At 40.8% G+C, this 24,982-nt stretch overlaps 1 protein-coding gene across 6 annotated transcripts in view; it reads left to right on the plus strand.

The window, feature by feature from the left end:
* LOC117343086 (heparan sulfate glucosamine 3-O-sulfotransferase 1-like) overlaps positions 1 to 20,781 on the plus strand; it is a 103,293-nt gene extending 82,512 nt beyond the window's left edge. For 4 of the 6 annotated variants that reach the window (XM_033905371.1, XM_033905372.1, XM_033905370.1 and 1 more), the window contains 3 exons: positions 14,179 to 14,247; positions 15,972 to 17,863; positions 17,936 to 20,781. In XM_033905371.1, the coding sequence (XP_033761262.1) occupies positions 15,993 to 17,042 (1,050 nt within the window). In that variant the 5' untranslated portion in view covers positions 14,179 to 14,247; positions 15,972 to 15,992 and the 3' untranslated portion in view covers positions 17,043 to 17,863; positions 17,936 to 20,781. The remainder of the gene's footprint in view (positions 1 to 14,178; positions 14,248 to 15,971; positions 17,864 to 17,935) is intronic. The other 2 variants (XM_033905374.1, XM_033905373.1) reach the window with 2 other exon arrangements.
* The last annotated feature ends 4,201 nt before the right edge of the window (positions 20,782 to 24,982 follow it).

Consider the following 24,982-nt stretch of genomic DNA (forward strand, 5'->3'; position numbering starts at 1 on the left):
TTCCCTGGGGAAAGTGATCGCTGTTTGACGGCTGCCTGCGTAATGTTGTATATTACAGGGGAGCGTGTTCTGTGTTTGTGAAGTAAAGTTTATGTATATCTCTCAAGCTTTGGACGCATTCAAATGAAACCTGGTATTTGTGTGGTAGTCTACATCTGCCATGGCGTCAATCCATTTATAAACAGAGAATTTTACCAGATACCTACAACTCCGGTAATTAAGTACGGCGATGCTGCTCTGTTTTACGTAGGAATTTCTGGAGTCATCGGAGCAATTATTATTTACGTCTTTAAAATCCAATCTATTACGAAAAGACCGATGAACATCTAATAGTAAAAAGGGAAACGATGGTTTCGAAGACAGCATGGCCAACACCGCGTATTTTAGGGAATACAAACCAGTACAGGGTTATCGTTCCTCGGCCTCTGTACATATAAGATTTGTTACTGCTTCGGAATGCTGTTTTTGTCATGAAAGTTTTAGGTGTCTGGCTCCAGAAACATCTGGCCCTCGCTGTCATCATCATTTTTACTTAACTTTAAATTGTCCACAGGAAAGCATTATTAGAATTAAGACATGTCCCCTAACTAAAATGCTTTCCTTTAATTCCAATATTACTTTTCTAAGGAAGTTTTTAAGTCAAGGGAATTCTTTACGTTACGAAACATTGATGAAACGGCGGCTTTTTGTTGTCTTTTGATAATAAATTATGCAAGCATTGTGCTAAATGATTAATGATTGTCTTGTTCCTATAGAAACAAATGGTCTACGATTCTAGCTGTGCCTTTACCTCGTGCTGTTAGAGGGGTCAGGAAGTGTTCAATCCCATATTTATCTTTGTTAAATCTCCTCCTCTCCCTGCATGAGTAACGTATACCGTCGGTGAGTTGGTACAGCTATCAGAGTATAATCGATCTATACATCTGACCATTCTTCCTGGGGACGGACAGTATCACTGGGTCAGCAAATGCCTATCCAAGCTCATGTGGGGTGCTGTCGATAAGAAAAATCTTATTTTGTCTCCGGGGAGGAGAGTTGGAACAATATTCTCCGTCTGCTTACATATTTATTGATATTTAAATCAAATATTCTTATGACTAATATCGGGATATAATGCATACCATGGCTACCTAAGCTGTATATCCTTATATCACTCTGATATAGAAATGAGTTCGGGTTAATATTCCTCTACCAATCTTTCCCTCTATCAGAGGTCAATGGGGGAATGAGGCAACGACAAAGAGTTACACCTATGGCGGAGGAAATCAATAAGTTAAATTATGTTCTGGCCCCGAGTGGCATCAAACTGTCAAAACCATCTCGTTGAGAGATTGGGTATCGATCACGTTAACAGATAACCGGCCGATATGGAAATATTGTATGAAGTAGTTCAACCCTGAGCTGTTACCAACTGGAAATATGAACCACACGAGTATTCCTTCGTCAAGATTCTATACCAGCCTTTGTTGTCAAATTACTTGTTGAGAATAGAAATTTTGATAAACATAAATCTGACTGACTTGTTGTCAAGCACGTGCATGCACGTATATCATCGCTGTAGACGTTGTTCTTCTTGTCTTTCTGTGCATTGCATACATACAACGTAGCTTCCTACGTAGGTCCTGTCGTTACTAAACACGTCATCAACTCAACATAACTTACTATACTAATGTACATGTATCTCGCTATACATTTATGAAAAGCTTACTAAACATGTGCCCCTATTAGGCTTAGGTCTATATAAATTTCCCTTCAGACATAGAATACTAAAGCGTGTTCAAGGTCGGAACAAAGGCATGTAGCCTGCTACCAAATCATAAACAGATAAATTCATCAGATGAATATTTTTAATAAGAAATAGAAATAGTTTTACACTGACATCAACAGATAAACTTCCCCAGTAGTAAGATGCAATTTTCATGAAATGTTCACTTTATCATCGCGAGTTATAAACAAACGGCGCCCGACGCCTTTTACTACTGTCAGAACAAGACAAACCTTTTATGTAAATAATACTTTTTAACTCTGACAGGCAATTACTGCCGAGAAACGAGTCTATTTCAAAGACGTAGTAACGCATATAGGGAAACCTCGAAGTTCAGGTTGTACACCGATTACAAAAGCACAGCAGCCTGTTTACCTGGTGACTCGCTTGCTGCTGCCAATGTTTGCTGGCTTCCAAATGCAGTGAATCTGTACTATCCATATTGCTGGGGATGTTATGAGGAGAGAACGTAGCTCGAAGACAAAATCTAGTTAGGGAAAGAAAGTGTTCACTTATCTCGATATTGAGGTCTTACTAGGTTGTAATGTGGGATAGAGAATGGTAGAGGAAACCTTGTTCGCCGGATATAATCGCCTCGAACGTGGTAGAATGAAGGTCGTATCACGAATATGAAATTATGATCTAGAGTTAGGGACTGATTGAGATTTGGGTTGAGGAAGAGACTGATCGAGATTTGGGTTGAAGACGAGTGGCATTTCCCAGAAAGAGTTGCTAAGAATAATGTACAGACAAGGTGCTTTTAAGTTACAAGTGATTGCACAAAAGTCACACAAGATATTAGCACCCTTTTAAAACAAATTGAAAGTAACAGAATAGCGAAAATGGATAAAACATTTTTACAGTTAATGTGTCAGGTGGTGGAAAACTGGAAACGTGTTGTTTTAAAGCGAACTCCTTTTAATAATATTCGAAACGAAAGGGACATAATATCAAAAGCAATTATCAATGCCTCAGTAAGTTTCCGTCTTTGTCTCATGTTCGACGAAACTTTGGGGACAAATGAGTAGAGCCTTAATATTAATCGGTTCGGTCGTTTTGGGAAAAGATTGAGTTTGTCTTGAGGAGCGTCAGTTTTAACTCGTTATCGCTGGCTTATGAGGAACTCGCTCTTTGCACAGTAAAGTAATTGAAAATCGAAAGTACCGACAATTTAACGAGTTAGTTTGTTGAGATAATTACGTAGAAGTTTATCAAATTGTCATGTGTACATTACGGAATTCCTATATGTTCCCTGTTCGACCAGGGAGTCTCGCGAAATTAGCATCACCGAAACGTTTATCGGGATGTACTGTCCAACAACTGCCTGACTATACACTGTACATTCCTGGCATTCGTGTCACTATCTAGCACGTCACGTCTACGTCAGAGAAATGAAAATTGACAACTTTAATGCATTTTGACACATCTTGTTCACATTATCTCATTTTTGACACGTTGTGGCTTAAGTATTCTTCGGCGCCTGTGTAACAAATTGTCATTACGTACATGTACATTCTGTCGCGCTGAGGAATGTTGGAATCTTTTAAGACCAGCCAGTCTCGCTCATTATCAGCTAGGACCGGATACAGGAAGTCAGTTCCAATTAATGCTGCATAATTATTGATTATAAAACACATTGTACTGTCACTTCTCGCGACAAATTTCAACTTCGAAATCAGCTTGAGATGATTTTCTAGTACATCCGTTATATAGATATAGCTTTGTCTATATCTATTCCATATGAATAAATGGTTTTCATTAAAAATTCTGATCCTCTTTTATGCAAATATTGTTTTGTACCATGTAAAACAAAAGTGTTACGATTTAGAGGATATATTACGATGTACTAACCTTCAAATACTATCTGAAATATTTTAAAGTAATTTGAAGCGAGGGTTACTTTATTTTTTGTCTTGATTAAAATGCCATTACTGCTGAAGTTTCTAAAATGTTTACACTATTTCCGGTCTTGAAATAGCCACCAAGGAGTCGTCGGATGTTGTATGGTTTAATGTATATATATTTACACACAGAACGAGAAGCGCTGTCTATCATTAACGGCCGTGTATACAGATCTTAATTGAGGCTGCCGTTGGTCTGTCAGTCATTATTGGATGCCAGGGCCGCTTTGTAGGCCAGGCCGAGATCGTTGTAATTACAAAACATCAAACGAAAATATAATTGTCGTAAGACTCTGTCTCTAATTACAAACAGCCGACAGTAAAGGTTTCCCTATGTAATCCTCCATTTACACACCGGAAATTCTATTTCATTTACCTACGATGAATACTGTTGATAATTAAATCAGAAGTTTATTAATTAGCATCAAGTGCATGTACGTAATAGCGATGGAAACTAATTTGGTATCAGAAGTCGTACCTGTGTGGCTATTCATGTTTGCATTGTTTGAAATTATGTTTTGATATTGCGTGCGAATTTGAGGGCAGGGTGATTTGGGAGATTGGGGTGATCTTGTAGTGTGCCTCTTTTGTACCCTCTCACACATACACACTCTCACTCTCCCACTAACATATACACACTCTCACTCTTCCACTCACACATACACACTCTTACTTTTCCGCTCACACATACACACTTTTCCACTCACTCATACACACTCTCACTCTCCCACTCACACATACACACTCTCATTCTCCCACTCACACATACACACTCTTACTTTTCCACTCACAAACACACACTCTCACTCTCCATCTCACACATACACTTACTCTACATCTGACACACACACAATCTCTCACTTACACATACACACTCTCACTCTCCCACTAACATATACACGCTCTCACATATACTTATTCTCACTCCCTAACGCACACATACCCAATCTCTCTTTCCAACTCGCACATACACACTCTCTCAATCACTCACACATACTCTCCCACTCATACTTACACACATACATGCATAAACACACTCTAACACTCATACACACTTATCTTCACTCATACATACACACTCACCCTCTCCCTCTCACACGTACACACACTCTCGCACACTTATACGCATACCATCATTCTCTCACATTCTCTCACACACATACCTCATTCATCTTCGCCCTCTTACTCACACTAAGCCTCCTCACCCAAACACATACACCCTCGAACTGCCCTTACACACATAAACCCTACCCTCGCTCGTCCTCTCATACTCGCCCACCCTCGCTCGTCCTCTCATACTCGCCCACCCTCCCTCGTCCTCTCACATACTCGCCCTCCCTCCCTCGTCCTCTCACATACTCGCCCTCCCTCCCTCGCCCTCCCACCACAAACGGACACAACGTAAGGTATCTCTTCTGTCACAGTAAACTGTGCATTTGCATACCTCACAGTGATGCGGCGTACCATTAATTTTGTTTATTATGCTGAAGGACAACACAGATTGTTGAAATATTTTGTGATGTCTGATATTTCACGTCCACCACATCAAAGGGTGGCCCGGGGTATCATTTCATCTGTCACCTCCAGGCAGATTGATGAATGATCTCTTTTATCGTTTCACACGAACGTTTCTTGCTCGTAAATTCGACAGTGGTTTCGTAAACATGTTCGTGGAGCGTTCACTCGCCGATGCACACATGTTATGACTTTATGGAAAACGTCTTTAAGATAGGTCAGTCTTGTTACTAGCAATCACTGTGTATACACCACCGGGGTTGATAATTTGCACCATATCGTTCATACTATTGTCAACACACGTTGATGCGTTGTCTATGCACCTCGTTATTTCGACACCATGTGATGTAGAATGCTTAGTGTTCTATGGTTACTCTGGTTAACGATTGAGCTCTTAGGTCATACCACCTTGATATCAAAAGTTGGTTTACTTTTGTGACGAGTTTACGTCACTGGAAACAGATAACAGGGCCCACTTTTAAGTTAAATATTGATATTGCGTTATCCGGACAGAAGAAGCACGACATTCGATTCGCAGCAACGTTCATAGTTGTAGAGAGTCAACAACGCGATACTGTGGAGAAAGCGAAAAGACATATACCCATTGTTTGAGAGAAATCAGTGTTAGCGTTTTCTGAGCACCAAATTGGACAGAGAAGGGGACCTCTGGCCTATATCCCTCGCTTACGATCAGGTGTAGCCCTCAGGCAAAGGGAACCTCTTCATTCTTTACCAGTCCCACATCCCTCCCTCACGATCTTTACCAGTCCCATATCCCTCCCTCACGATCTTTACCGGTCCCATATCCCTCCCTAACGATCTTTACCGGTCCCATATCCCTCCCTCACAATCTTTACCAGTCCCATATCCCTCCCTAACGATCTTTACTGGTCCCATATCCCTCCCTCACGATCTTTACTGGTCCCATATCTCTCCCTCACGATCTTTACCAGTCCCATATCCCTCCCTAACGATCTTTACTGGTCCCATATCCCTCCCTCACGATCTTTACTGGTCCCATATCCCTCCCTCACGATCTTTACTGGTCCCATATCCCTCCCTCACGATCTTTACCGGTCCCATATCCCTCCCTCACGATCTTTACCAGTCCTATATCCCTCCCTCACGATCTTTACCGGTCCCATATCCCTCCCCCACGATCTTTACCAGTCCCATATCCCTCACTCACGATCTTTACCGGTCCCATATCCCTCCCTCACGATCTTTACCAGTCCCATATCCCTCCCCCACGATCTTTACCAGTCCCATATCCCTCCCTCACGATCTTTACCGGTCCCATATCCCTCCCTAACGATCTTTACCGGTCCCATATCCCTCCCTCACGATCTTTACTGGTCCCATATCTCTCCCTCGCGATCTTTACCGGTCCCATATCCCTCCCTCACGATCTTTACCGGTCCCATATCCCTCCTTCACGATCTTTACCAGTCCCTAATCCCTCCCCCACGATCTTTACCGGTCCCATATCCCTCCCTCACGATCTTTATTGGTCCCATATCTCTCCCTCACGATCTTTACCGGTCCCATATCCCTCCCTCACGATCTTTACCGGTCCCATATCCCTCCCCCACGATCTTTACCAGTCCCATATCCCTCCCTAACGATCTTTACCAGTCCCATATCTCTCCCTCACGATCTTTACCAGTCCCATATCCCTCCCTCACGATCTTTACCGGTCCCATATCTCTCCCTCACGATCTTTACCAGTCCCATATCCCTCCCTAACGACGTTTACCAGTCCCATATCTCTCCCTCACGATGTTTACCAGTCCCATATCCCTCCCTAACGATCTTTACCGGTCCCATATCCCTCCCTCACGATCTTTACTGGTCCCATATCCCTCCCTCACGATCTTTACCGGTCCCATATCCCTCCCTCACGATCTTTACCGGTCCCATATCTCTCCCCCACGATCTTTACCAGTCCCATATCCTTCCCTCACGATGTTTACCAGTCCCATATCCCTCCCTCACGATGTTTACCGGTCCCATATCCCTCCCTCACGATCTTTACCGGTCCCATATCCCTCCCTCACGATCTTTACCAGTCCCTAATCCCTCCCCCACGATCTTTACCGGTCCCATACCCCTCCCTCACAATCTTTACCGGTCCCATATCCCTCCCTCACGATCTTTACCGGTCCCATATCCCTCCCTCACGATCTTTACCGGTCCCATATCCCTCCCTCACGATGTTTACCAGTCCCATATCCCTCCCCCACGATCTTTACCGGTCCCATATCCCTCCCCCACGATCTTTACCAGTCCCATATCTCTCCCCCACGATGTTTACCGGTCCCATATCCCCCCTCACGATCTTTACCAGTCCCATATCCCTCCCTAACGATCTTTACCAGTCCCATATCTCTCCCTCACGATCTTTACCAGTCCCATATCCCTCCCTCACGATCTTTACCGGTCCCATATCCCTCCCTCACGATCTTTACCGGTCCCATATCCCTCACTCACGATCTTTACCAGTCCCATATCCCTCCCTCACGATCTTTACCAGTCCCTAATCCCTCCCCCACGATCTTTACCGGTCCCATATCCCTCCCCCACGATCTTTGCCTGTCCCATATCCCTCCCTCACGATCTTTACCGGTCCCATATCCCTCCCTCACGATCTTTACCGGTCCCATATCCCTCCCTCACGATCTTTACCGGTCCCATATCCCTCCCTCACGATCTTTACCGGTCCCATATCCCGCCCTCACGATCTTTACCTGTCCCATATCTCTCCCTCACGATCTTTACCGGTCCCATATCCCGCCCTCAAGATCTTTATCGGTCCCATATCCCTCCCTCACGATCTTTACCAGTCCCATATCCCTCCCTCACGATCTTTACCGGTCCCATATCCCTCCCTCACGATCTTTACCGGTCCCATATCCCTCCCTAACGATCTTTACCGGTCCCATATCCCTCCCTCACGATCTTTACTGGTCCCATATCTCTCCCTCACGATCTTTACCGGTCCCATATCCCTCCCTCACGATCTTTACCGGTCCCATATCCCTCCCTCACGATCTTTACCAGTCCCTCATCCCTCCCCCACGATCTTTACCGGTCCCATATCCCTCCCTAACGATCTTTACCGGTCCCATATCCCTCCATCACGATCTTTACCGGTCCCATATCCCTCCCTCACGATCTTTACCGGTCCCATATCCCTCCCTAACGACGTTTACCGGTCCCATATCCCTCCCTCACGATGTTTGCCAGTCCTATATCCCTCCCTAACGATCTTTACCGGTCCCATATCCCTCCCTCACGATGTTTACCGGTCCCATATCCCTCCCTCGCGATGTTTACCAGTCCCACATCCCTCCCTCACGATCTTTACCGGTCCCATATCCCTCCCTAACGATCTTTACCGGTCCCATATCCCTCCCTAACGATCTTTACCGGTCCCATATCCCTCCCTCACGATCAGGTGTAGTCATCAGGCCAAGGGAACCTCTTATTCTTTACAGGTTCCATACCATTCGCTTACGATCATGTGTAGCCCTCTAGATCTGGTCAATACCTTTTAACGGACCTGCATTAGTGGTATAGAGGTCGGGGAAAGTTTAGCGTTACACTTGGTGAGATGGAGGTACAACTGTTTCTCGAATATATCCTAGTATCAGTGAGTTTGCCAGATGTTACAAAATGTACCACGTATTGCTAGAAAACTAATTAAGACGGAACAAACATGAATATCCTGGACTGTATTTTTGAGTAAGTGGACGATGGTAGATGGCGAGGGTAATGATTCATAGCGGGGTGTGGCATAATTGGAATTCGTTCGGGACGTCCCTCCCTTTTTTATCCAATTATCTTCGTCAGGTCAAGGAAACAGAATCATTACGAATGTAAACAGTATTTTCTCAGCTGATATACCTATGTTTGTATACATATAATCCGTTTTTTATCTTTTGATTTTGTTTGTTTTTTGTTTGTTAGTTTTTTTTTCATTTGGCGCACTCGAGAGTCATTGTACAATACATCTGTTATTAGGGAACATACGAGGTCTGATTAATTATATTGGAATCAGGTACAATGGTTCAGGTACAATATAACACGGTTGTTTAGGTATAATATGGCACGGCAGTTAAGGTACGATATGGCACGGTTGTTTAGGTACGATCTGGCACGGTTGTTTAGGTATAATATGGCACGGTTGTTTAGGTATAGTATGGCACGGTTGTTTAGGTATAGTAATGGCACGGTTGTTTAGGTATAATATGGCACGGTTGTTTAGGTACGATCTGGCACGGTTGTTTAGGTACAATATGGCATAGTTGTTTAGGTACGATCTCGCACGGTTGTTTAGGTACGATCTCATACGGTTGTTTAGGTACAATATGACACGGTTGTTTGGGTACGATATGACACGGTTGTTTGGGTACAGTCTGACACGGTTGTTTAGGTACAATATAGCACGGTTGTTTGGGTACGATATGACACGGTTGTTTGGGTACAGTCTGACACGGTTGTTTAGGTACGATATGACACGGTTGTTTAGGTACAATCTGGCACGGTTGTTTAGGTACAATATGACACGGTTGTTTGGGTACAGTCTGACACGGTTGTTTAGGTACGATATGACACGGTTGTTTAGGTACAATATGGCATAGTTGTTTGGGTACGATATGACACGGTTGTTTAGGTACAATCTGGCACGGTTGTTTAGGTACAATATGACACGGTTGTTTAGGTACGATCTGGCACGGTTGTTTAGGTACAATATAGCACGGTTGTTTAGGTACAATATGACACGGTTGTTTAGGTACGATCTCATACGGTTGTTTAGGTACAGTATGACACGGTTGTTTGGGTACGATATGACACGGTTGTTTGGGTACAGTCTGACACGGTTGTTTAGGTACGATATGACACGGTTGTTTAGGTACAATATGACACGGTTGTTTAGGTACAATCTGGCACGGTTGTTTAGGTACGATATGGTACGGTTGTTTAGGTACGATATGGCACGGTTGTTTAGGTACGATCTCATACGGTTGTTTAGGTACGATCTCATACGGTTGTTTAGGTACAATATGACACGGTTGTTTAGGTACGATCTGACACGGTTGTTTAGGTACAGTATGACACGGTTGTTTGGGTACAGTCTGACACGGTTGTTTAGGTACGATATGACACGGTTGCTTAGGTACGATATGACACGGTTGTTTGGGTACAGTCTGACACGGTTGTTTAGGTACGATATGACACGGTTGTTTAGGTACAATCTGGCACGGTTGTTTAGGTACAATATGGCACGGTTGTTTAGGTACAATATGGCACGGTTGTTTAGGTACGATATGACACGGTTGTTTGGGTAAAGTCTGACACGGTTGTTTAAGTACGATATGACACGGTTGTTTAGGTACGATATGGCACGGTTGTTTAGGTACGATATGGCACGGTTGTTTAGGTACAATATGGCACGGTTGTTTAGGTACGATATGGCACGGTTGTTTAGGTACAATCTGACACGGTTGTTTAGGTACGATCTCGCACGGTTGTGTAGGTACAGTATGACACGGTTGTTTAGGTACAGTATGACACGGTTGTTTAGGTACAATATGACACGGTTGTTTAGGTACAGTATGACACGGTTGTTTAGGTACGATCTGACACGGTTGTTTAGGTACAGTATGACACGGCTGTTTGGGTACAGTCTGACACGGTTGTTTAGGTACAATATGACACGGTTGTTTAGGTACAATATGGCATAGTTGTTTAGGTACGATCTCGCACGGTTGTTTAGGTATAATATGACACGGTTGTTTGGGTACGATATGACACGGTTGTTTGGGTACAGTCTGACACGGTTGTTTAGGTACGATATGACACGGTTGTTTAGGTACAATATGGCACGGTTGTTTAGGTACAATATGGCATAGTTGTTTAGGTACGATCTGACACGGTTGTTTAGGTACGATCTGACACGGTTGTTTAGGTACGATCTGACACGGTTGTTTAGGTACGATATGACACGGTTGTTTAGGTACAATATGACACGGTTGTTTAGGTACGATCTCATACGGTTGTTTAGGTACGATATGACACGGTTGTTTGGGTACAGTCTGACACGGTTGTTTGGGTACAGTCTGACACGGTTGTTTAGGTACAACATGGCACGGTTGTTTGGGTACAACATAGCACGGTTGTTTGGGTACAATATAGCACGGTTGTTTGGGTACAGTATGACACGGTTGTTTAGGTACAATCTTGCACGGTTGTTTAGGTACAATCTCATACGGTTGTTTTGGATGAAGATTCGTGTTTTTATATTATCACCACATCAGGGTGTATGGTAATTGATAAAAAACAGCGACAGTGGGTGCCACCTGTACAGAGGTTTATAAATAGCTCACACGTGTGTGCGCGTGCATTACATGCTCCTGGTAAATATCTGTCGGAATATGTCTCGGATCAGTCTTCGGGACTGAAACTGTGTGGTTTGGTTCCTCATGTTATTAAGATTGTATTCCTGGAAACACTCGCCATCTTTATTTGCCGTGCAATTTATGACTTCACGATGTTTTTGTGAACAAAAAAGGGGATATTAAAAGTATATTCTCACTGTGAAAAAAAACCTACAGTAATATTCTCTGTCAGTGATAACATCATGATAAAGATCCTGGTAAGTTTTATGATAGTCATTGAAGAGTGTACATATAATTTGTTGTGTTTTATATGTCCAGGGTTGAGGAGACATCCGGAGACGATAGCAAAACACAGAATGAACGAATCGTCCTATATTAATTAGGCATTATATCATTACCGCGGTGGCCGAGTGGTTAAGGTGTCCCGACACTTTATCACTAGCCCTCCACCTCTGGGTTGCGAGTTCGAAACCTACGAGGGGCAGTTGCCAGGTACTGACCGTAGACCGGTGGTTTTTCTCCGGGTACTCCGGCTTTCCTCCACCTCCAAACCTGGCACGTCCTTAAATGACCCTGGCTGTTAATAGGACGTTAAACAAAATAAAACTAGATTTAAAACTTAGGTAAACGGTTATCTGAGATTCATAATATTTTGATATCAATAGATTAAAGTATACTCCTTTCGTCCCGGGACGAATAGTTAAATCAACAAAACTTGATAAAGGATGTTGTCCATGTGTTGCTTCAAACATGTTGTAACGAGTTATTTGATTGGCCGACACATTTACTAATTATCCAAGTTCGATAGTGGATAAATCGTCATATGTATTCTCGATTGTCGTTATTATTATACTCAACACGGTTATCATGGTCTTGTTAGACTGATTTTATTTTTTTTTATGTTGTACAATCATGTGAATATGAAAATCATGTCGGACTAAGATGTCGGTAAAATAGAGTTCCTGGCGGTATGGATCTCCTATCTAAGATGTCGGGGAACTTTAGCTCCTGGTGGTATGAGGTTCCTGGTTGTTGAGGACTCCTATATATTACTCTACCCTGTAGATGTCAGACTATAATGTTGGTGAATTTTAGCTCCTGGTGGTATGAGGTTCCTTCCTGGTAGTATGAGATTCTTGGTGGTATGAGGCTCCTGGTTGTTAAGGACTCCTATATTACTCTACCTTGTAAAGGCCAGACATAGATGTCGGTGAATTTTAGCTCCTGGCGGTATGATAATAACCTTTGTTAAACAACAATCTGATCAAATCCCATTTTGTCCTTCCTCGTTAATGTATCATATTAGGGATGCTATAATGCTGTATAATGAGTTTTCCACATCACTCTTATCTTGATGAAGATCAAATTATTGGCCGCGCGTGATCCAAGCTTCGCTTTGTATTGGTAAACAGCGCTATCTGATTGGTCAACAAAGGTTAAACGTTTTTGTCATGTAATCATGTGATACAAAAACGATTTTTTTTGGGATAAAACTGATATTGAGAAATACAATTGACGTCATGCTGTATGCTACGAAACGCTAGATATTGTATTGTATTGTATCGTATCGCTTTTTCGTTTTGAAAGACATTGTACATCCTCCTCTGGGTTGGCTGTTAGGAAAAAAGACTTTTTTGTATGATGTACATATTAATATTGTCTTATAATACTATGTGTCTTCAACGTTTTCTAAGATACAACATATCTACATGCAGGGTCATGCATTGAACAATATCTATCTTATTTGTTGCTTGTCCGTGAACTATTTTGATGTAATCGCCACGAAAATCAGCGGCCAACCTTCCATCCGATCGATGTTCGGAAGTCCTCGGATTATTTGGATTGCCAGGACGGCCGCTGCGATTGTAGTTACCATAATTTCATTAGATATACATAGCATTGGTTATTGAAATGTTATATAACTCTTGTAGCCGTTATCACCGCCTCGGTCTGTCACACATACTGAATTGGCGCGCGGCATCACGCGGCTTCGTTGACACAAGTGATTGCTCTCGTGCCTGTGCGTGGGAGATGAATAGACACGAATTGGTTACCGCTGAAAATTACCCGCACAGAAAATATCGTACAGGCGATGTCGAAGGGTGATGGGTCATTGAGGTGCCTTGTAAATTCTCGTCTAGTCATGTCCAGTTATCAGTTTCTATTGAATTGGTCGGACATATTACCATACATTGAATTAGAATTATGTAAAGTTGTATTTTGAGCGTTTTTGATAAATCTGTATGTCGTTTAAGAGAATAGAGCAAGGCGTTTGGCTCTGATTTCCCCTGGGTACCCGAGCGTCAAAAAATGGATTGATTTGTCTATTTAACAAACGTCTTCTGAATCCGGCAATGCGTATCATTTCGTCTTTGGAATATTGATTTCTGATACCATGTAGGCCTGCCGAGGTTCCTGGACCAGGTAGCCTTATACTTAAAGGGAAATAACTCTCATTTATAACCGGCGTTGTGGCAAAGCCGTTATAAATGTCTTGTCTGGCCCTTGTAGAACGAATGTATATACCATGACTGTTTTGTGAGAAGGAATGTTTTTACTCGACTTTTGTGTAACTTGACGCATTCTGTGTTGACAGGTTTCTTAGCAGATCAGATCAAGAACCATCGTCTAGACGGACAATCCCCAGGAGGACGCTTAACCCATCGTAAGTGTTATATTTGTACTGTAAACGACAGTTGATGTGATGTAGGTTTTAATGTGTCCTTCTGGTATAGTAGTCTTCTACTTAAGTACACCCCGGTACAATAAACAGACACCAGTCGTTACTGGATATATAGTTTGTCCTACAAGACAGTTAATACCCGTTAAACCGTTTTCTTCTATGTCACAGTCTGAAAATGTATCCCCCCCCTCCCCCTCCCTTTGATTGCGTATATCATGTGCCTGTAAGTTTGTTCCGACATTATTCCGTCTCAAATTATTAAAATGTCGATGACTGTAGAAAAAGATATTTTAAATAAATATTTCATTCATTTTATCTATTCAAACTTTAAAGATTACCAAATGTTATATTATACCACTGTATTTTATGAGTGTGCCTACTACCAATTCGCACAAGTGTGAATATTGAAAGAGGTTCCTATTCTCTGGAAATATAATATGATTCCATGGGCTCCATAATTTTTCTCTTATAGCAATTTGATACTAATTTATAACTAATTCGCGATAAAATAATTTAAAAAGTATGATATAATAATTACAAAGTTCTGTAGTCACCATTTGTCTCTGAAACGTGCTGAACAAAAGAGGAAATTTCAGATATTGAAATGTACATCTCAAACAACAGCTGATATCGGCTGTGTACATTTACATTTGGCAGTATTAATGATTGCGGTTACGTTACCAATGATAGTGATTAGTCCCCTTCCAGTAAAACCTGGGGACTATAGGTTTCCTCTCCGTCCGTCAAGTACGTCTATATACGTAACTCCAAAGTTTGTCAACGCTCCAGCGGCTTCATTCCTCGCGGGATTTGATAAAACTTCACATAATGATAAAGGACCATAATATCTCTGACAAGTTCGAGTTTCATGGGTCATTTGGTCAGAGTCGGGGTCACTGTTACTGTAGCGGGGTTGGTAGGGGACATGTATTGTTTTAGCAATACCAACTATGCTCGTTCTATCCTTTGCGTGTGGGGCCGCGGTGGCCGAGTGGTTAAGGTGTCTCGACACTTTATCACTAGCCTTTTCCGTCCAAAAAAATACTGTTAGAGAAAAAATCAGGCATGATATTTTTTTTTTTAGAAATTGGCAGTTCCCCTTAATTAGTACGCAATTAACAGTGTCCGCAGCCGTATTTTGTAAATATATAAATCTGTGAAAAACAATAGCATTAAAATTCGATAGGTCCTACAGGAATATATGTTACTATTCGTAAGCAAAACGCCGTGCGGGCCCGTCTCTCGCCCACCCACGTGACCCCATTCGGGTTTCTCCGTGTAACATTCTATCACAATGTTCTAACCTGGCTATGGCGTCTAATTAGAATCTGTTTTTTTCGTTTGAGGTAGGGACGTTTCTGATTGGTCGGGAAACATATAATAATCTTGTTCTAGATCTTCTCCCTATTCAGTCTCTTGCACTCAACCTTCGATGCGTATTGAACAAAATTTCACAAGTTATATATACATGTCTGTATCTCGGTTTATACAGCTCTCGGAGGGTCGTTCATGTAAAACTCGACACTCCAATATATACACATATCCATCGATTTTTGTTTTTATTTTTCCATGTACCACATTTGCTTCTAAAATTCGCCCAGACATCATTTTTCTTCGGTATACGGCCAGGTTCATAAAATCCTCAACGTGTACGTTATTTCATTGCTGAAATGTTATAAATCATTCCCTTAATTTTATCTTTACAGAGAGAAAGTGGTGACGTTAGAATGATCATGGTATCCAAAGATAAGGTTCATTTGCTGTACAACGACGTAGAAAAGGAAATGCACGTGTCGCGAAGCGGATTTTATCGCAAAGTCTCGCGATATAAGACACTAGGATGTGTGTTCATTGTTGTGGTTGCTACACTTTTGATCACTTCAGCATGCCTTTCTGAGAAATTTTGTTGGCGTGAACGAACGTGTGAGCTTCCACCGGTTCCAGTTCAGGATTCGTCACATGTGTGTAAGAAACTACAGGACGGAAGTCCGAGGAAGAAATTTCCGGAAGCACTTATTATCGGTGTAAGGAAAGCAGGCACGGGGGCCATGCGCTTCTATCTAGATATGCATCCGTACGTGGAAATTGCAAGTGCTGAAATTAATTTCTTTGATTTTGAATATGAGAATGGATATGAGTGGTATAAAAACCAGTTACCAATGGCATTGGACGGTCAATTAACAATGGAAAAAACAAGTAATTATTTCCATAACAAAAAAACTATCCAACGGATTTATAACATGAGTTCATCTGTAAAGATGATTGTGGTTGTCCGTGAGCCCGTGGAACGGTCCGTGTCTGATTATATACAGAGGAAGCTCAAGAAGAGCGAGAATGATGAAATCAGTTATCCATCGTTTGAAGAATTCGTTATCGATCCCAGTACGGGCGAGGTGGATGCATCTGAAAAGATCATTAAACCTTCAATTTACCACAAACACGTAGTGAAATGGCTTAAGTACTTTCCCTTGGAAAACTTACACTTCGTGGATGGTGGTAATTTGATTCTGAATCCATATGATGAAGTGAAAAAGGTAGAAAGCTTTCTGGGAATACCTCACTGTTTAACACGAGATAAGTTCGTTTTCAGCTCAACAAAAGGCTTCTACTGCATTAAAAAGAACAAAGGTCGCAGGGAAGAAACAAAATGTTTACCGGAAACTAAAGGAAGACCACACCCACCTGTCGATCCGGACGTGTTGCGCAAACTAAAAGTCTTCTTTAAACCTCTGAACGAGAAGTTTTTCCGGACGATCGGTCGCTCTTTCAACTGGTGAAAATTTGTGATGTTCTTCTTCTTCAGGCAGCTTTCCTGTATGTGATTCTGAACATTTTTATGTTCAGTGAATTATTCTGTTGGCCATCTGATAGAGAGGCCAACACTTGTAAGTAGCGAACCTTAGCGAACCTATTGTTTTAAACTTTGCTCTCGTTGGCACACTGTTGCTAAGTGTTCACTGTAGATAGACGTGAGGGTAGTCAGGGAAGGTAGACGAATGCTGTATATCTTCAGGGTAAAGTGCTCTTACGTGCTACAGTTGATTAGAACTGAATGAAGACGGCTTGACAAGTCGTATTGGTGATATGGAGGCATACTAAACTTGCTTGAGGAATATCTGAGTAAACTGTGTGTGGATTATCCAGATAAACTATGTATGGAGTACACAGGTAAACTCTGTGTGGAATACTCGGGTAAACTTGTGTGGAGAACACATGTAAACTTTGTGAGGAGTACCCAGGTAAACTTTGTAAGGAGTACCCAGGTAAACTCTGTGTAGAGTACCCAGGTAAACTCTGTGTAGAGTACCCAGGTAAACTCTGTGTGATATACCCAGGTAAACTTTGTAAGGAGTACCCAGGTAAACTCTGTGTGGAGTACCCAGGTAAACTCTGTGTGATATACCCAGGTAAACTTTGTAAGGAGTACCCAGGTAAACTCTGTGTGGAGTACCCAGGTAAACTCTGTGTGGAGTACCCAGGTAAACTCTGTGTGGAGTACCCAGGTAAACTCTGTGTGGAGTACCCAGGTAAACTCTGTGTGGAGTACCCAGGTAAACTCTGTGTGGAGTACCAGGTAAACTCTGTGTGGAGTACCCAGGTAAACTCTGTGAGAATTACGCAGGTAAACTCTGTGTGGAGTACCCAGGTAAACTCTGTGAGAATTACGCAGGTAAACTCTGTGTGGAGTACCCAGGTAAACTCTGTGTGGAGTACCCAGGTAAACTCTGTGTGGAGTACCAGGTAAACTCTGTGTGGAGTACCAGGTAAACTCTGTGTGGAGTACCCAGGTAAACTCTATGTGGAGTACCCAGGTAAACTCTGTGTGGAGTACCCAGGTAAACTCTATGTGGAGTATCCAGGTAAACTCTGTGTGGAGTACCCAGGTAAACTCCAGAGTGTAACCAGAAAAACTGTTAGATATACCAAGGTAAACTCTGTGAGGATTACCAGGTAAACTCTGTGTGGAGTACCCAGGTAAACTCTGTGTGATATACCCAGGTAAACTCTGTATGGAGTACCAGGTAAACTCTGTGAGGATTACCCAGGTAAACTCTGTGAGGAGTACCAGGTAAACTCTGTGAGGAGTACCAAGGTAACCTCTGTGTGGAGTACCAGGTACACTCTGTGTGGAGTACCAGGTACATTCTATGTGGATTACCCAGGTAAACTCTGTGAGGATTACCCAGGTAAACTCTGTGAGGAATACCAGGTAAACTCTGTGTGGAGTACCCAGGTAAACTCTGTGTGATATACCCAGGTAAACTCTGTATGGAGTACCAGGTAAACTCTGTGTGGAGTACCCAGGTAAACTCTGTGTGGAGTACCCAGGTAAACTCTGTGAGGAGTACCAGGTAAACTCTGTGAGGAGTACCAAGGTAACCTCTGTGTGGAGTACCGAGGTAAACTCTGTGTGGAGTACCCAGATAAACTCTGTGTGGAGTACCAGGTAAACTCTGTGAGGAGTACCAAGGTAACCTCTGTGTGGAGTACCGAGGTAAACTCTGTGTGGAGTACCCAGATAAACTCTGTGTGGAGTACCCAGATAAACTCTGTGTGGAGTACCAGGTCAACTCTGTGAGGAGTACCAAGGTAACCTCTGTGTGGAGTACCGAGGTAAACTCTGTGTGGAGTACCGAGGTAAACTCTGTGTGGAGTACCCAGATAAACTCTGTGTGGAGTACCCAGGTCAACTCTGCGAGGATAACTGACTTATTTACTGTCGTCTGATTCGCTACAGTAATTACACATTCCGTTAGATATGTAGAACTCTATATTGTTGTATAGACATAATCTTGTTGTTTCCGTTGACTCTATTATTCATAAACACATAGCTATATACATTTCAGTTTAAACACATTCCATTATAGAGTTTACCTTTTATGATCACTTCGCGTGTAACTAGTTCATTTAGTCAACTTTTCGTTGTACATTTTGTTTTAACTCTAAATCTCTAAACAGTGATAGTTATTAATATTTAATGTTATATTATCTTCATATCTAAAGACATATATCCGAGCAGGTTTGTCCAATACTGCTTCATTATCGTTGATGTAATTATTAAACAGATTTCAAGCGAATTCACAAAGAGCGGACTGACGGTACCTATGTTACTGTACACATGTACGTTAGTTTTAAGAAACGTAACGACTTTAAACCCAGCATCTCTGCATTTCTTACGAACACGGAGCATTATAAACTTCAGATTAGCTATTTTCTATGATGTTAAACTGCGTACTATAATGTTTTATTAGGTTGTGACGTTGGCAGGTCAGACGCCATCTTCCTACCAGTTACACGTGTCTTTGTATTTCCATATAATTTGATATTTTTGCATTTATTCCTGACAGATTAGAACTGTTAACCACACATTCATTTGAACCCCTAACAGTCCCATAGTGTACCAACCTGATAAATTTATAATCCATCACTTTTAAATTCCCTACCGAAACTACCTTTGTACTAGATAGAGCCTTAACGACATGACAGGACGAATATAGTAAGAGTATTGATGGAATAATTCCCGGCTTTACGCTCCTTAAAACAATTTGGAAATTCCTTAACTTTGGAAATTATTTTACTTGAAAAATTCATTAAATTGGGAAATTCCTGAAACTGGGAAATGTGCTTACTTGGAAAATTCATTAACTTGGGAAATTTGTTTACTTGGAAAATTCATTAACTTAGGAAATTTGGTTACTTGGAAAATTCATTAACTTAGGAAATGTGTTTACTTGGAAAATTCATTAACTTGGAAAATTTGGCTACTTGGAAAATTCATTAACTTGGAAAATTCCTCAGCTTAAAATTTTCCATACGGCCGCTTTATTCGATTTAAGTAAAACATTAATGAGGGATTTTCTTTAAACATTGTTGTAGGTATCAGATACCAGTAGTCGCGAAATGTTTATATTTAGCAACAAGAACTGTGGACAGGACCACTGAACTCTCGCATAACTGGATCGTTCCCGACATTAGTATGTCCTTTAGCTAGCTGATGACGTCAGAAATCATTCAATTTGACCTGATCAGATTTGATATTTCCATTTGTACAAATCATTACAGCTCTTGTTCTTATTCGTGTGTGTAAATTCGCCTTTAACACATGATACTGTGTTGTTTTACATATACAGGTGACTTTAATGCGGAGGCCTACATTTTGTTTACAATAAACAAAATTATTTAATATGACCATAGACTACCATCGCAGAACAATCAGTATTCGGTAGTTAAAATATAATGACTGATATTCAGTTTTCATTTACGTGTATAAGTGATATATGTATTATATAATAATTTGCGAAACCGCCAATTTAATACAAGTAACTGTATTGGTACCCCTATGTATATGTTTTGAATCTCTGTTATGCTTGTATTGAGACGCAGGTTGGTTTAAAAAATGACCACTGTACGTTATAGTGGTCAATATTGTAGTTATCGGTCATCGCAGTAGCTTGTGTTTACACTGAACTGACCTCTGTTTACAGAAATGTTATAAAAATGTTTTGTTGCTGACAATTTGTTGATTGTTTTGTGATTCTGTTTTAAATATATATAGAATTTATTTACCTGTATGGTGACATGTTATTTCATGTTTTGATTACATATCACGACTTTGATTAGATCAAACGTCTATATGCATTGTTGTGTACATACCCGATCTATCTCCAAACGCTCCGTGATATGATGAAGTTTAGTACTGTGTTTTGTAAGTAGAGCAGGACAATTCAGTATTTAATACTTTCCGATAAAATCCGTCACAAAGGTACTATTACACGTGCTTTCATTAGATAATCAATAAAATTGAACATTTATCATACATAATTTAGATTAACAAAGAAAATATTGAATGAACACGTGTACATGTTACAAAAGGTTTAAAGCGGTAATATCATGATTCTGCTTGTAAATCTATTTTAAGGTTTTTGCTCTCGTTGTGTCAATTTTGAGTTAGAATTACGACTTTGTTTGAACGTCAATATTCTCTATTGTTTCTGGAGTATATCATGGGGTGGGGGGGCTGTTTTAAAGGATATATTTTATCAGGATCGGTTTTGTAGAACGTTACACCTTTAGCGGGTGAACACTACCTCTTTATATTAACAATGGCGTGATGTCATCATGGACTGTTTTCTATTTACTGATCCAGTGAGCATAAACAATACAAATATGTAACAATACACCAATTTTGTCAATATGTAAAGCATATATACATTGTATCTATTTCAATAACTCCATTGATAGTATAATGTTATATAAGATATAAACAAGTAAATATTTATACCAACTGGGAAAAAATGTCATTCAACTTACATTTTAGTTATGGATTTCTTATTTTTAGAGATGTGACATAATGATTAGGAATGAAGGTTGAAAGTAGTTTAATGTTGAGGAAACTGCACGACGAATCTGCTAGAATACTGAAAAAAAACTAGAACATGGTGAAATGTGTGTCTGCACGATGTCGTTTCCTCATCAATTACACGGGTTATGGTTCTATTTGTTTACTCTTGAAATAAATATTTTCTAATCATGTAAATTAAAGACCTTGATGTCAAATTTCAATAAAGGCCCATGGCGTGTGACAATAACGTATGTAATAGTCACAACCGGATGTTCAACGGTTTGTCTGTTACCATGTTCAAGTACCATGTTTTTGATGGATGCAAAACTATCTAAATCGGAGGTGACAAAGTGATTTTTACTTTTAATTTAAAACCCTAATTCATTTCAAACATCCCATTCCGTAGCTTTTCTAGCTTTGTATGGTACATAGTATTCTTTGGTATTAATTAAAGAAAATAGTTAAAATATCGTAACCAGAGAATAGTCATAGTACTGACTGACATTTATACTTTTACAGCTAGACCAGAAACTATATATAGTACTGACTGACATACACGTTTACAGATAGCCCAGAGACTATATATAGTTCTGACTGACATATACGTTTACAGATAGCCCAGATACTATATATAGTACTAACTGACATATAAGTTTATAGATAGCCCAGCGACTATATATAGTACTGACTGACATATACGTTTACAGATAGCCCAGAGACTATATATAGTACTGACTGACATATACGTTTACAGATAGCCCAGACTATATATAGTACTGACTGACATATACGTTTACAGATAGCCGAGATACTATATATAGTACTGACTGACATACACGTTTACAGATAGCCCAGAGACTATATATAGTACTGACTGACATATCTATACGTTTACAGATAGCCCAGACTATATATAGTACTGACTGACATACACGTTTACAGATATCCCAGAGACTATATATAGTACTGACTGACATACACGTTTACATATGGCCCAGACTATATATAGTACTGACTGACATATACGTTTACAGATAGTCCAGACTATATATAGTACTGACTGACATACGTTTACAGATAGCCCAGAGACTATGTATAGTAATGACCGACATATACGTTTACATATGGCCCAGACTATTTAGTCCTGACTGACATACACGTTTACAGATAGCCCAGAGACTATATATAGTACTGACTGACATATACGTTTACAGATAGCCCAGAGACTATATATAGTACTGACTGACATACACGTTTATAGATAGCCCAGAGACTATATATAGTACTGACTGACATATACGTTTACAGATAGCCTAGAGACTATATATAGTACTGACTGACATACACGTTTACAGATAGCCCAGAGACTATATATAGTACTGACTGACATACACGTTTATAGATAGCCCAGAGACTATATATAGTACTGACTGACATATACGTTTACAGATAGCCTAGAGACTATATATAGTACTGACTGACATACAGGTTTACAGATAGCCCAGAGACTATATATAGTACTGACTGACATATACGTTTACAGATAGCCCAGAGACTATATATAGTACTGACTGACATACACGTTTACAGATAGCCCAGACTATATATAGTACTGACTGACATACACGTTTATATATAGCCAAGACTATAAATAGTCCTGACTGACATATACGTTTACAGATAGCCCAGAGACTATATATAGTACTGACTGACATACACGTTTACAGATAGCCCAGACTATATATAGTACTGACTGACATACACGTTTATATATAGCCAAGACTATAAATAGTCCTGACTGACATATACGTTTACAGATAGCCCAGAGACTATATATAGTACTGACTGACATACACGTTTACAGATAGCCCAGAGACTATATATAGTACTGATTGACATATACGTTTACAGATAGCCCAGACTATATATAGTACTGACTGACATATACGTTTACAGATAGCCCAGACTATATATAGCACTGATTGACATCAGACTATATATAGTACTGACTGACATATACGTTTACAGATATCCCAGACTATTTAGTCCTGACTGACATATACGTTTACAGATAGCCCAGACTATATATAGCACTGATTGACATTAGACTATATATAGTACTGACTGACATATACGTTTACAGATATCCCAGAGACTATATATAGTTCTGACTGACATATACGTTTACAGATAGCCCAGAGACTATATATAGTACTGACTGACATACACGTTTACAGATAGCCCAGACTATATATAGTACTGACTGACATATACGTTTACAGATAGCCCAGACTATATATAGTACTGACTGACATATACGTTTACAGATAGCCCAGACTATATATAGTACTGACTGACATACACGTTTACAGATAGCCCAGAGACTATATATAGTACTGACTGACATACACGTTTACAGATAGCCCAGACTATATATAGTACTGACTGACATACACGTTTACAGATAGCCCAGACTATATATAGTACTGACTGACATATACGTTTACAGATAGCCCAGACTATATATAGTCCTGACTGAGATATCTACACGTTTAGAAGAAAATAGTAGTATAAAGTATAGTTCATCAACTTTAAATGATAGCTACATTATTTCTAACGTACGATTCAATTCTAACTGGTACGTTATAGACAGTTATAAATATACATGTATTTTATGATTACTTTTATAAGTCGTAGTGGGTTTTTTTCTCCGATATTGTTAGCTCACCTGGTCCGAAGGACCAAGGTGAGCTTATGCCATACCGTGGCGTCCGTCGTCCGTCCGTCCGTCGTCCGTCTGTCGTCCGTCCGTCCGTCAACAATTGACTTATTTGACTTCTTCTTCATAACCGCTGATCGGAATTTCACTAAATTTGGTCAGAAGCATCCTTATGGGTAGGGGACTCAAAATTGTACAAATGATGGGGCTGACCCCCAGGGGGCCTCTGGGGCGGGGCCAAAAGGGGTCTATTTAGCTATTTTGATATAAACGACTTCTTCTCTGAAACCGAGCAATGGATATCGCTCATATTTGCTTGGTAGCATCACTATGGGGTGGGGATTAAAAATTGTACAAATGATGGGGCTGACCCCCTGGGGGCCTCTGGGGCGGGGCCAAATGAGGTCAATCGGGCTATATTGATATAAACGACTTCTTCTCTGAAACCAATCATTGGATATCGCTCATATTTGCCTGGTAGCATCACTATGTGGTGGGGATTCAAAATTGTACAAATGATGGGGCTGACCCCCCAGGGGCCTGAGGGGTGGGGCCAAATGTGGTCAATTGGGCTCTATTGATATAAACGACTTCTTCTCTGAAACAGAGCAATGGATATCTCTCATATTTGCCTGGTAGCATCACTATTGAGTGGG

The sequence above is a fragment of the Pecten maximus genome, chromosome 15, assembly GCF_902652985.1.
Source record: "Pecten maximus chromosome 15, xPecMax1.1, whole genome shotgun sequence".
In the NCBI taxonomy this organism is placed as follows: Eukaryota; Metazoa; Mollusca; class Bivalvia; order Pectinida; family Pectinidae; genus Pecten; species Pecten maximus.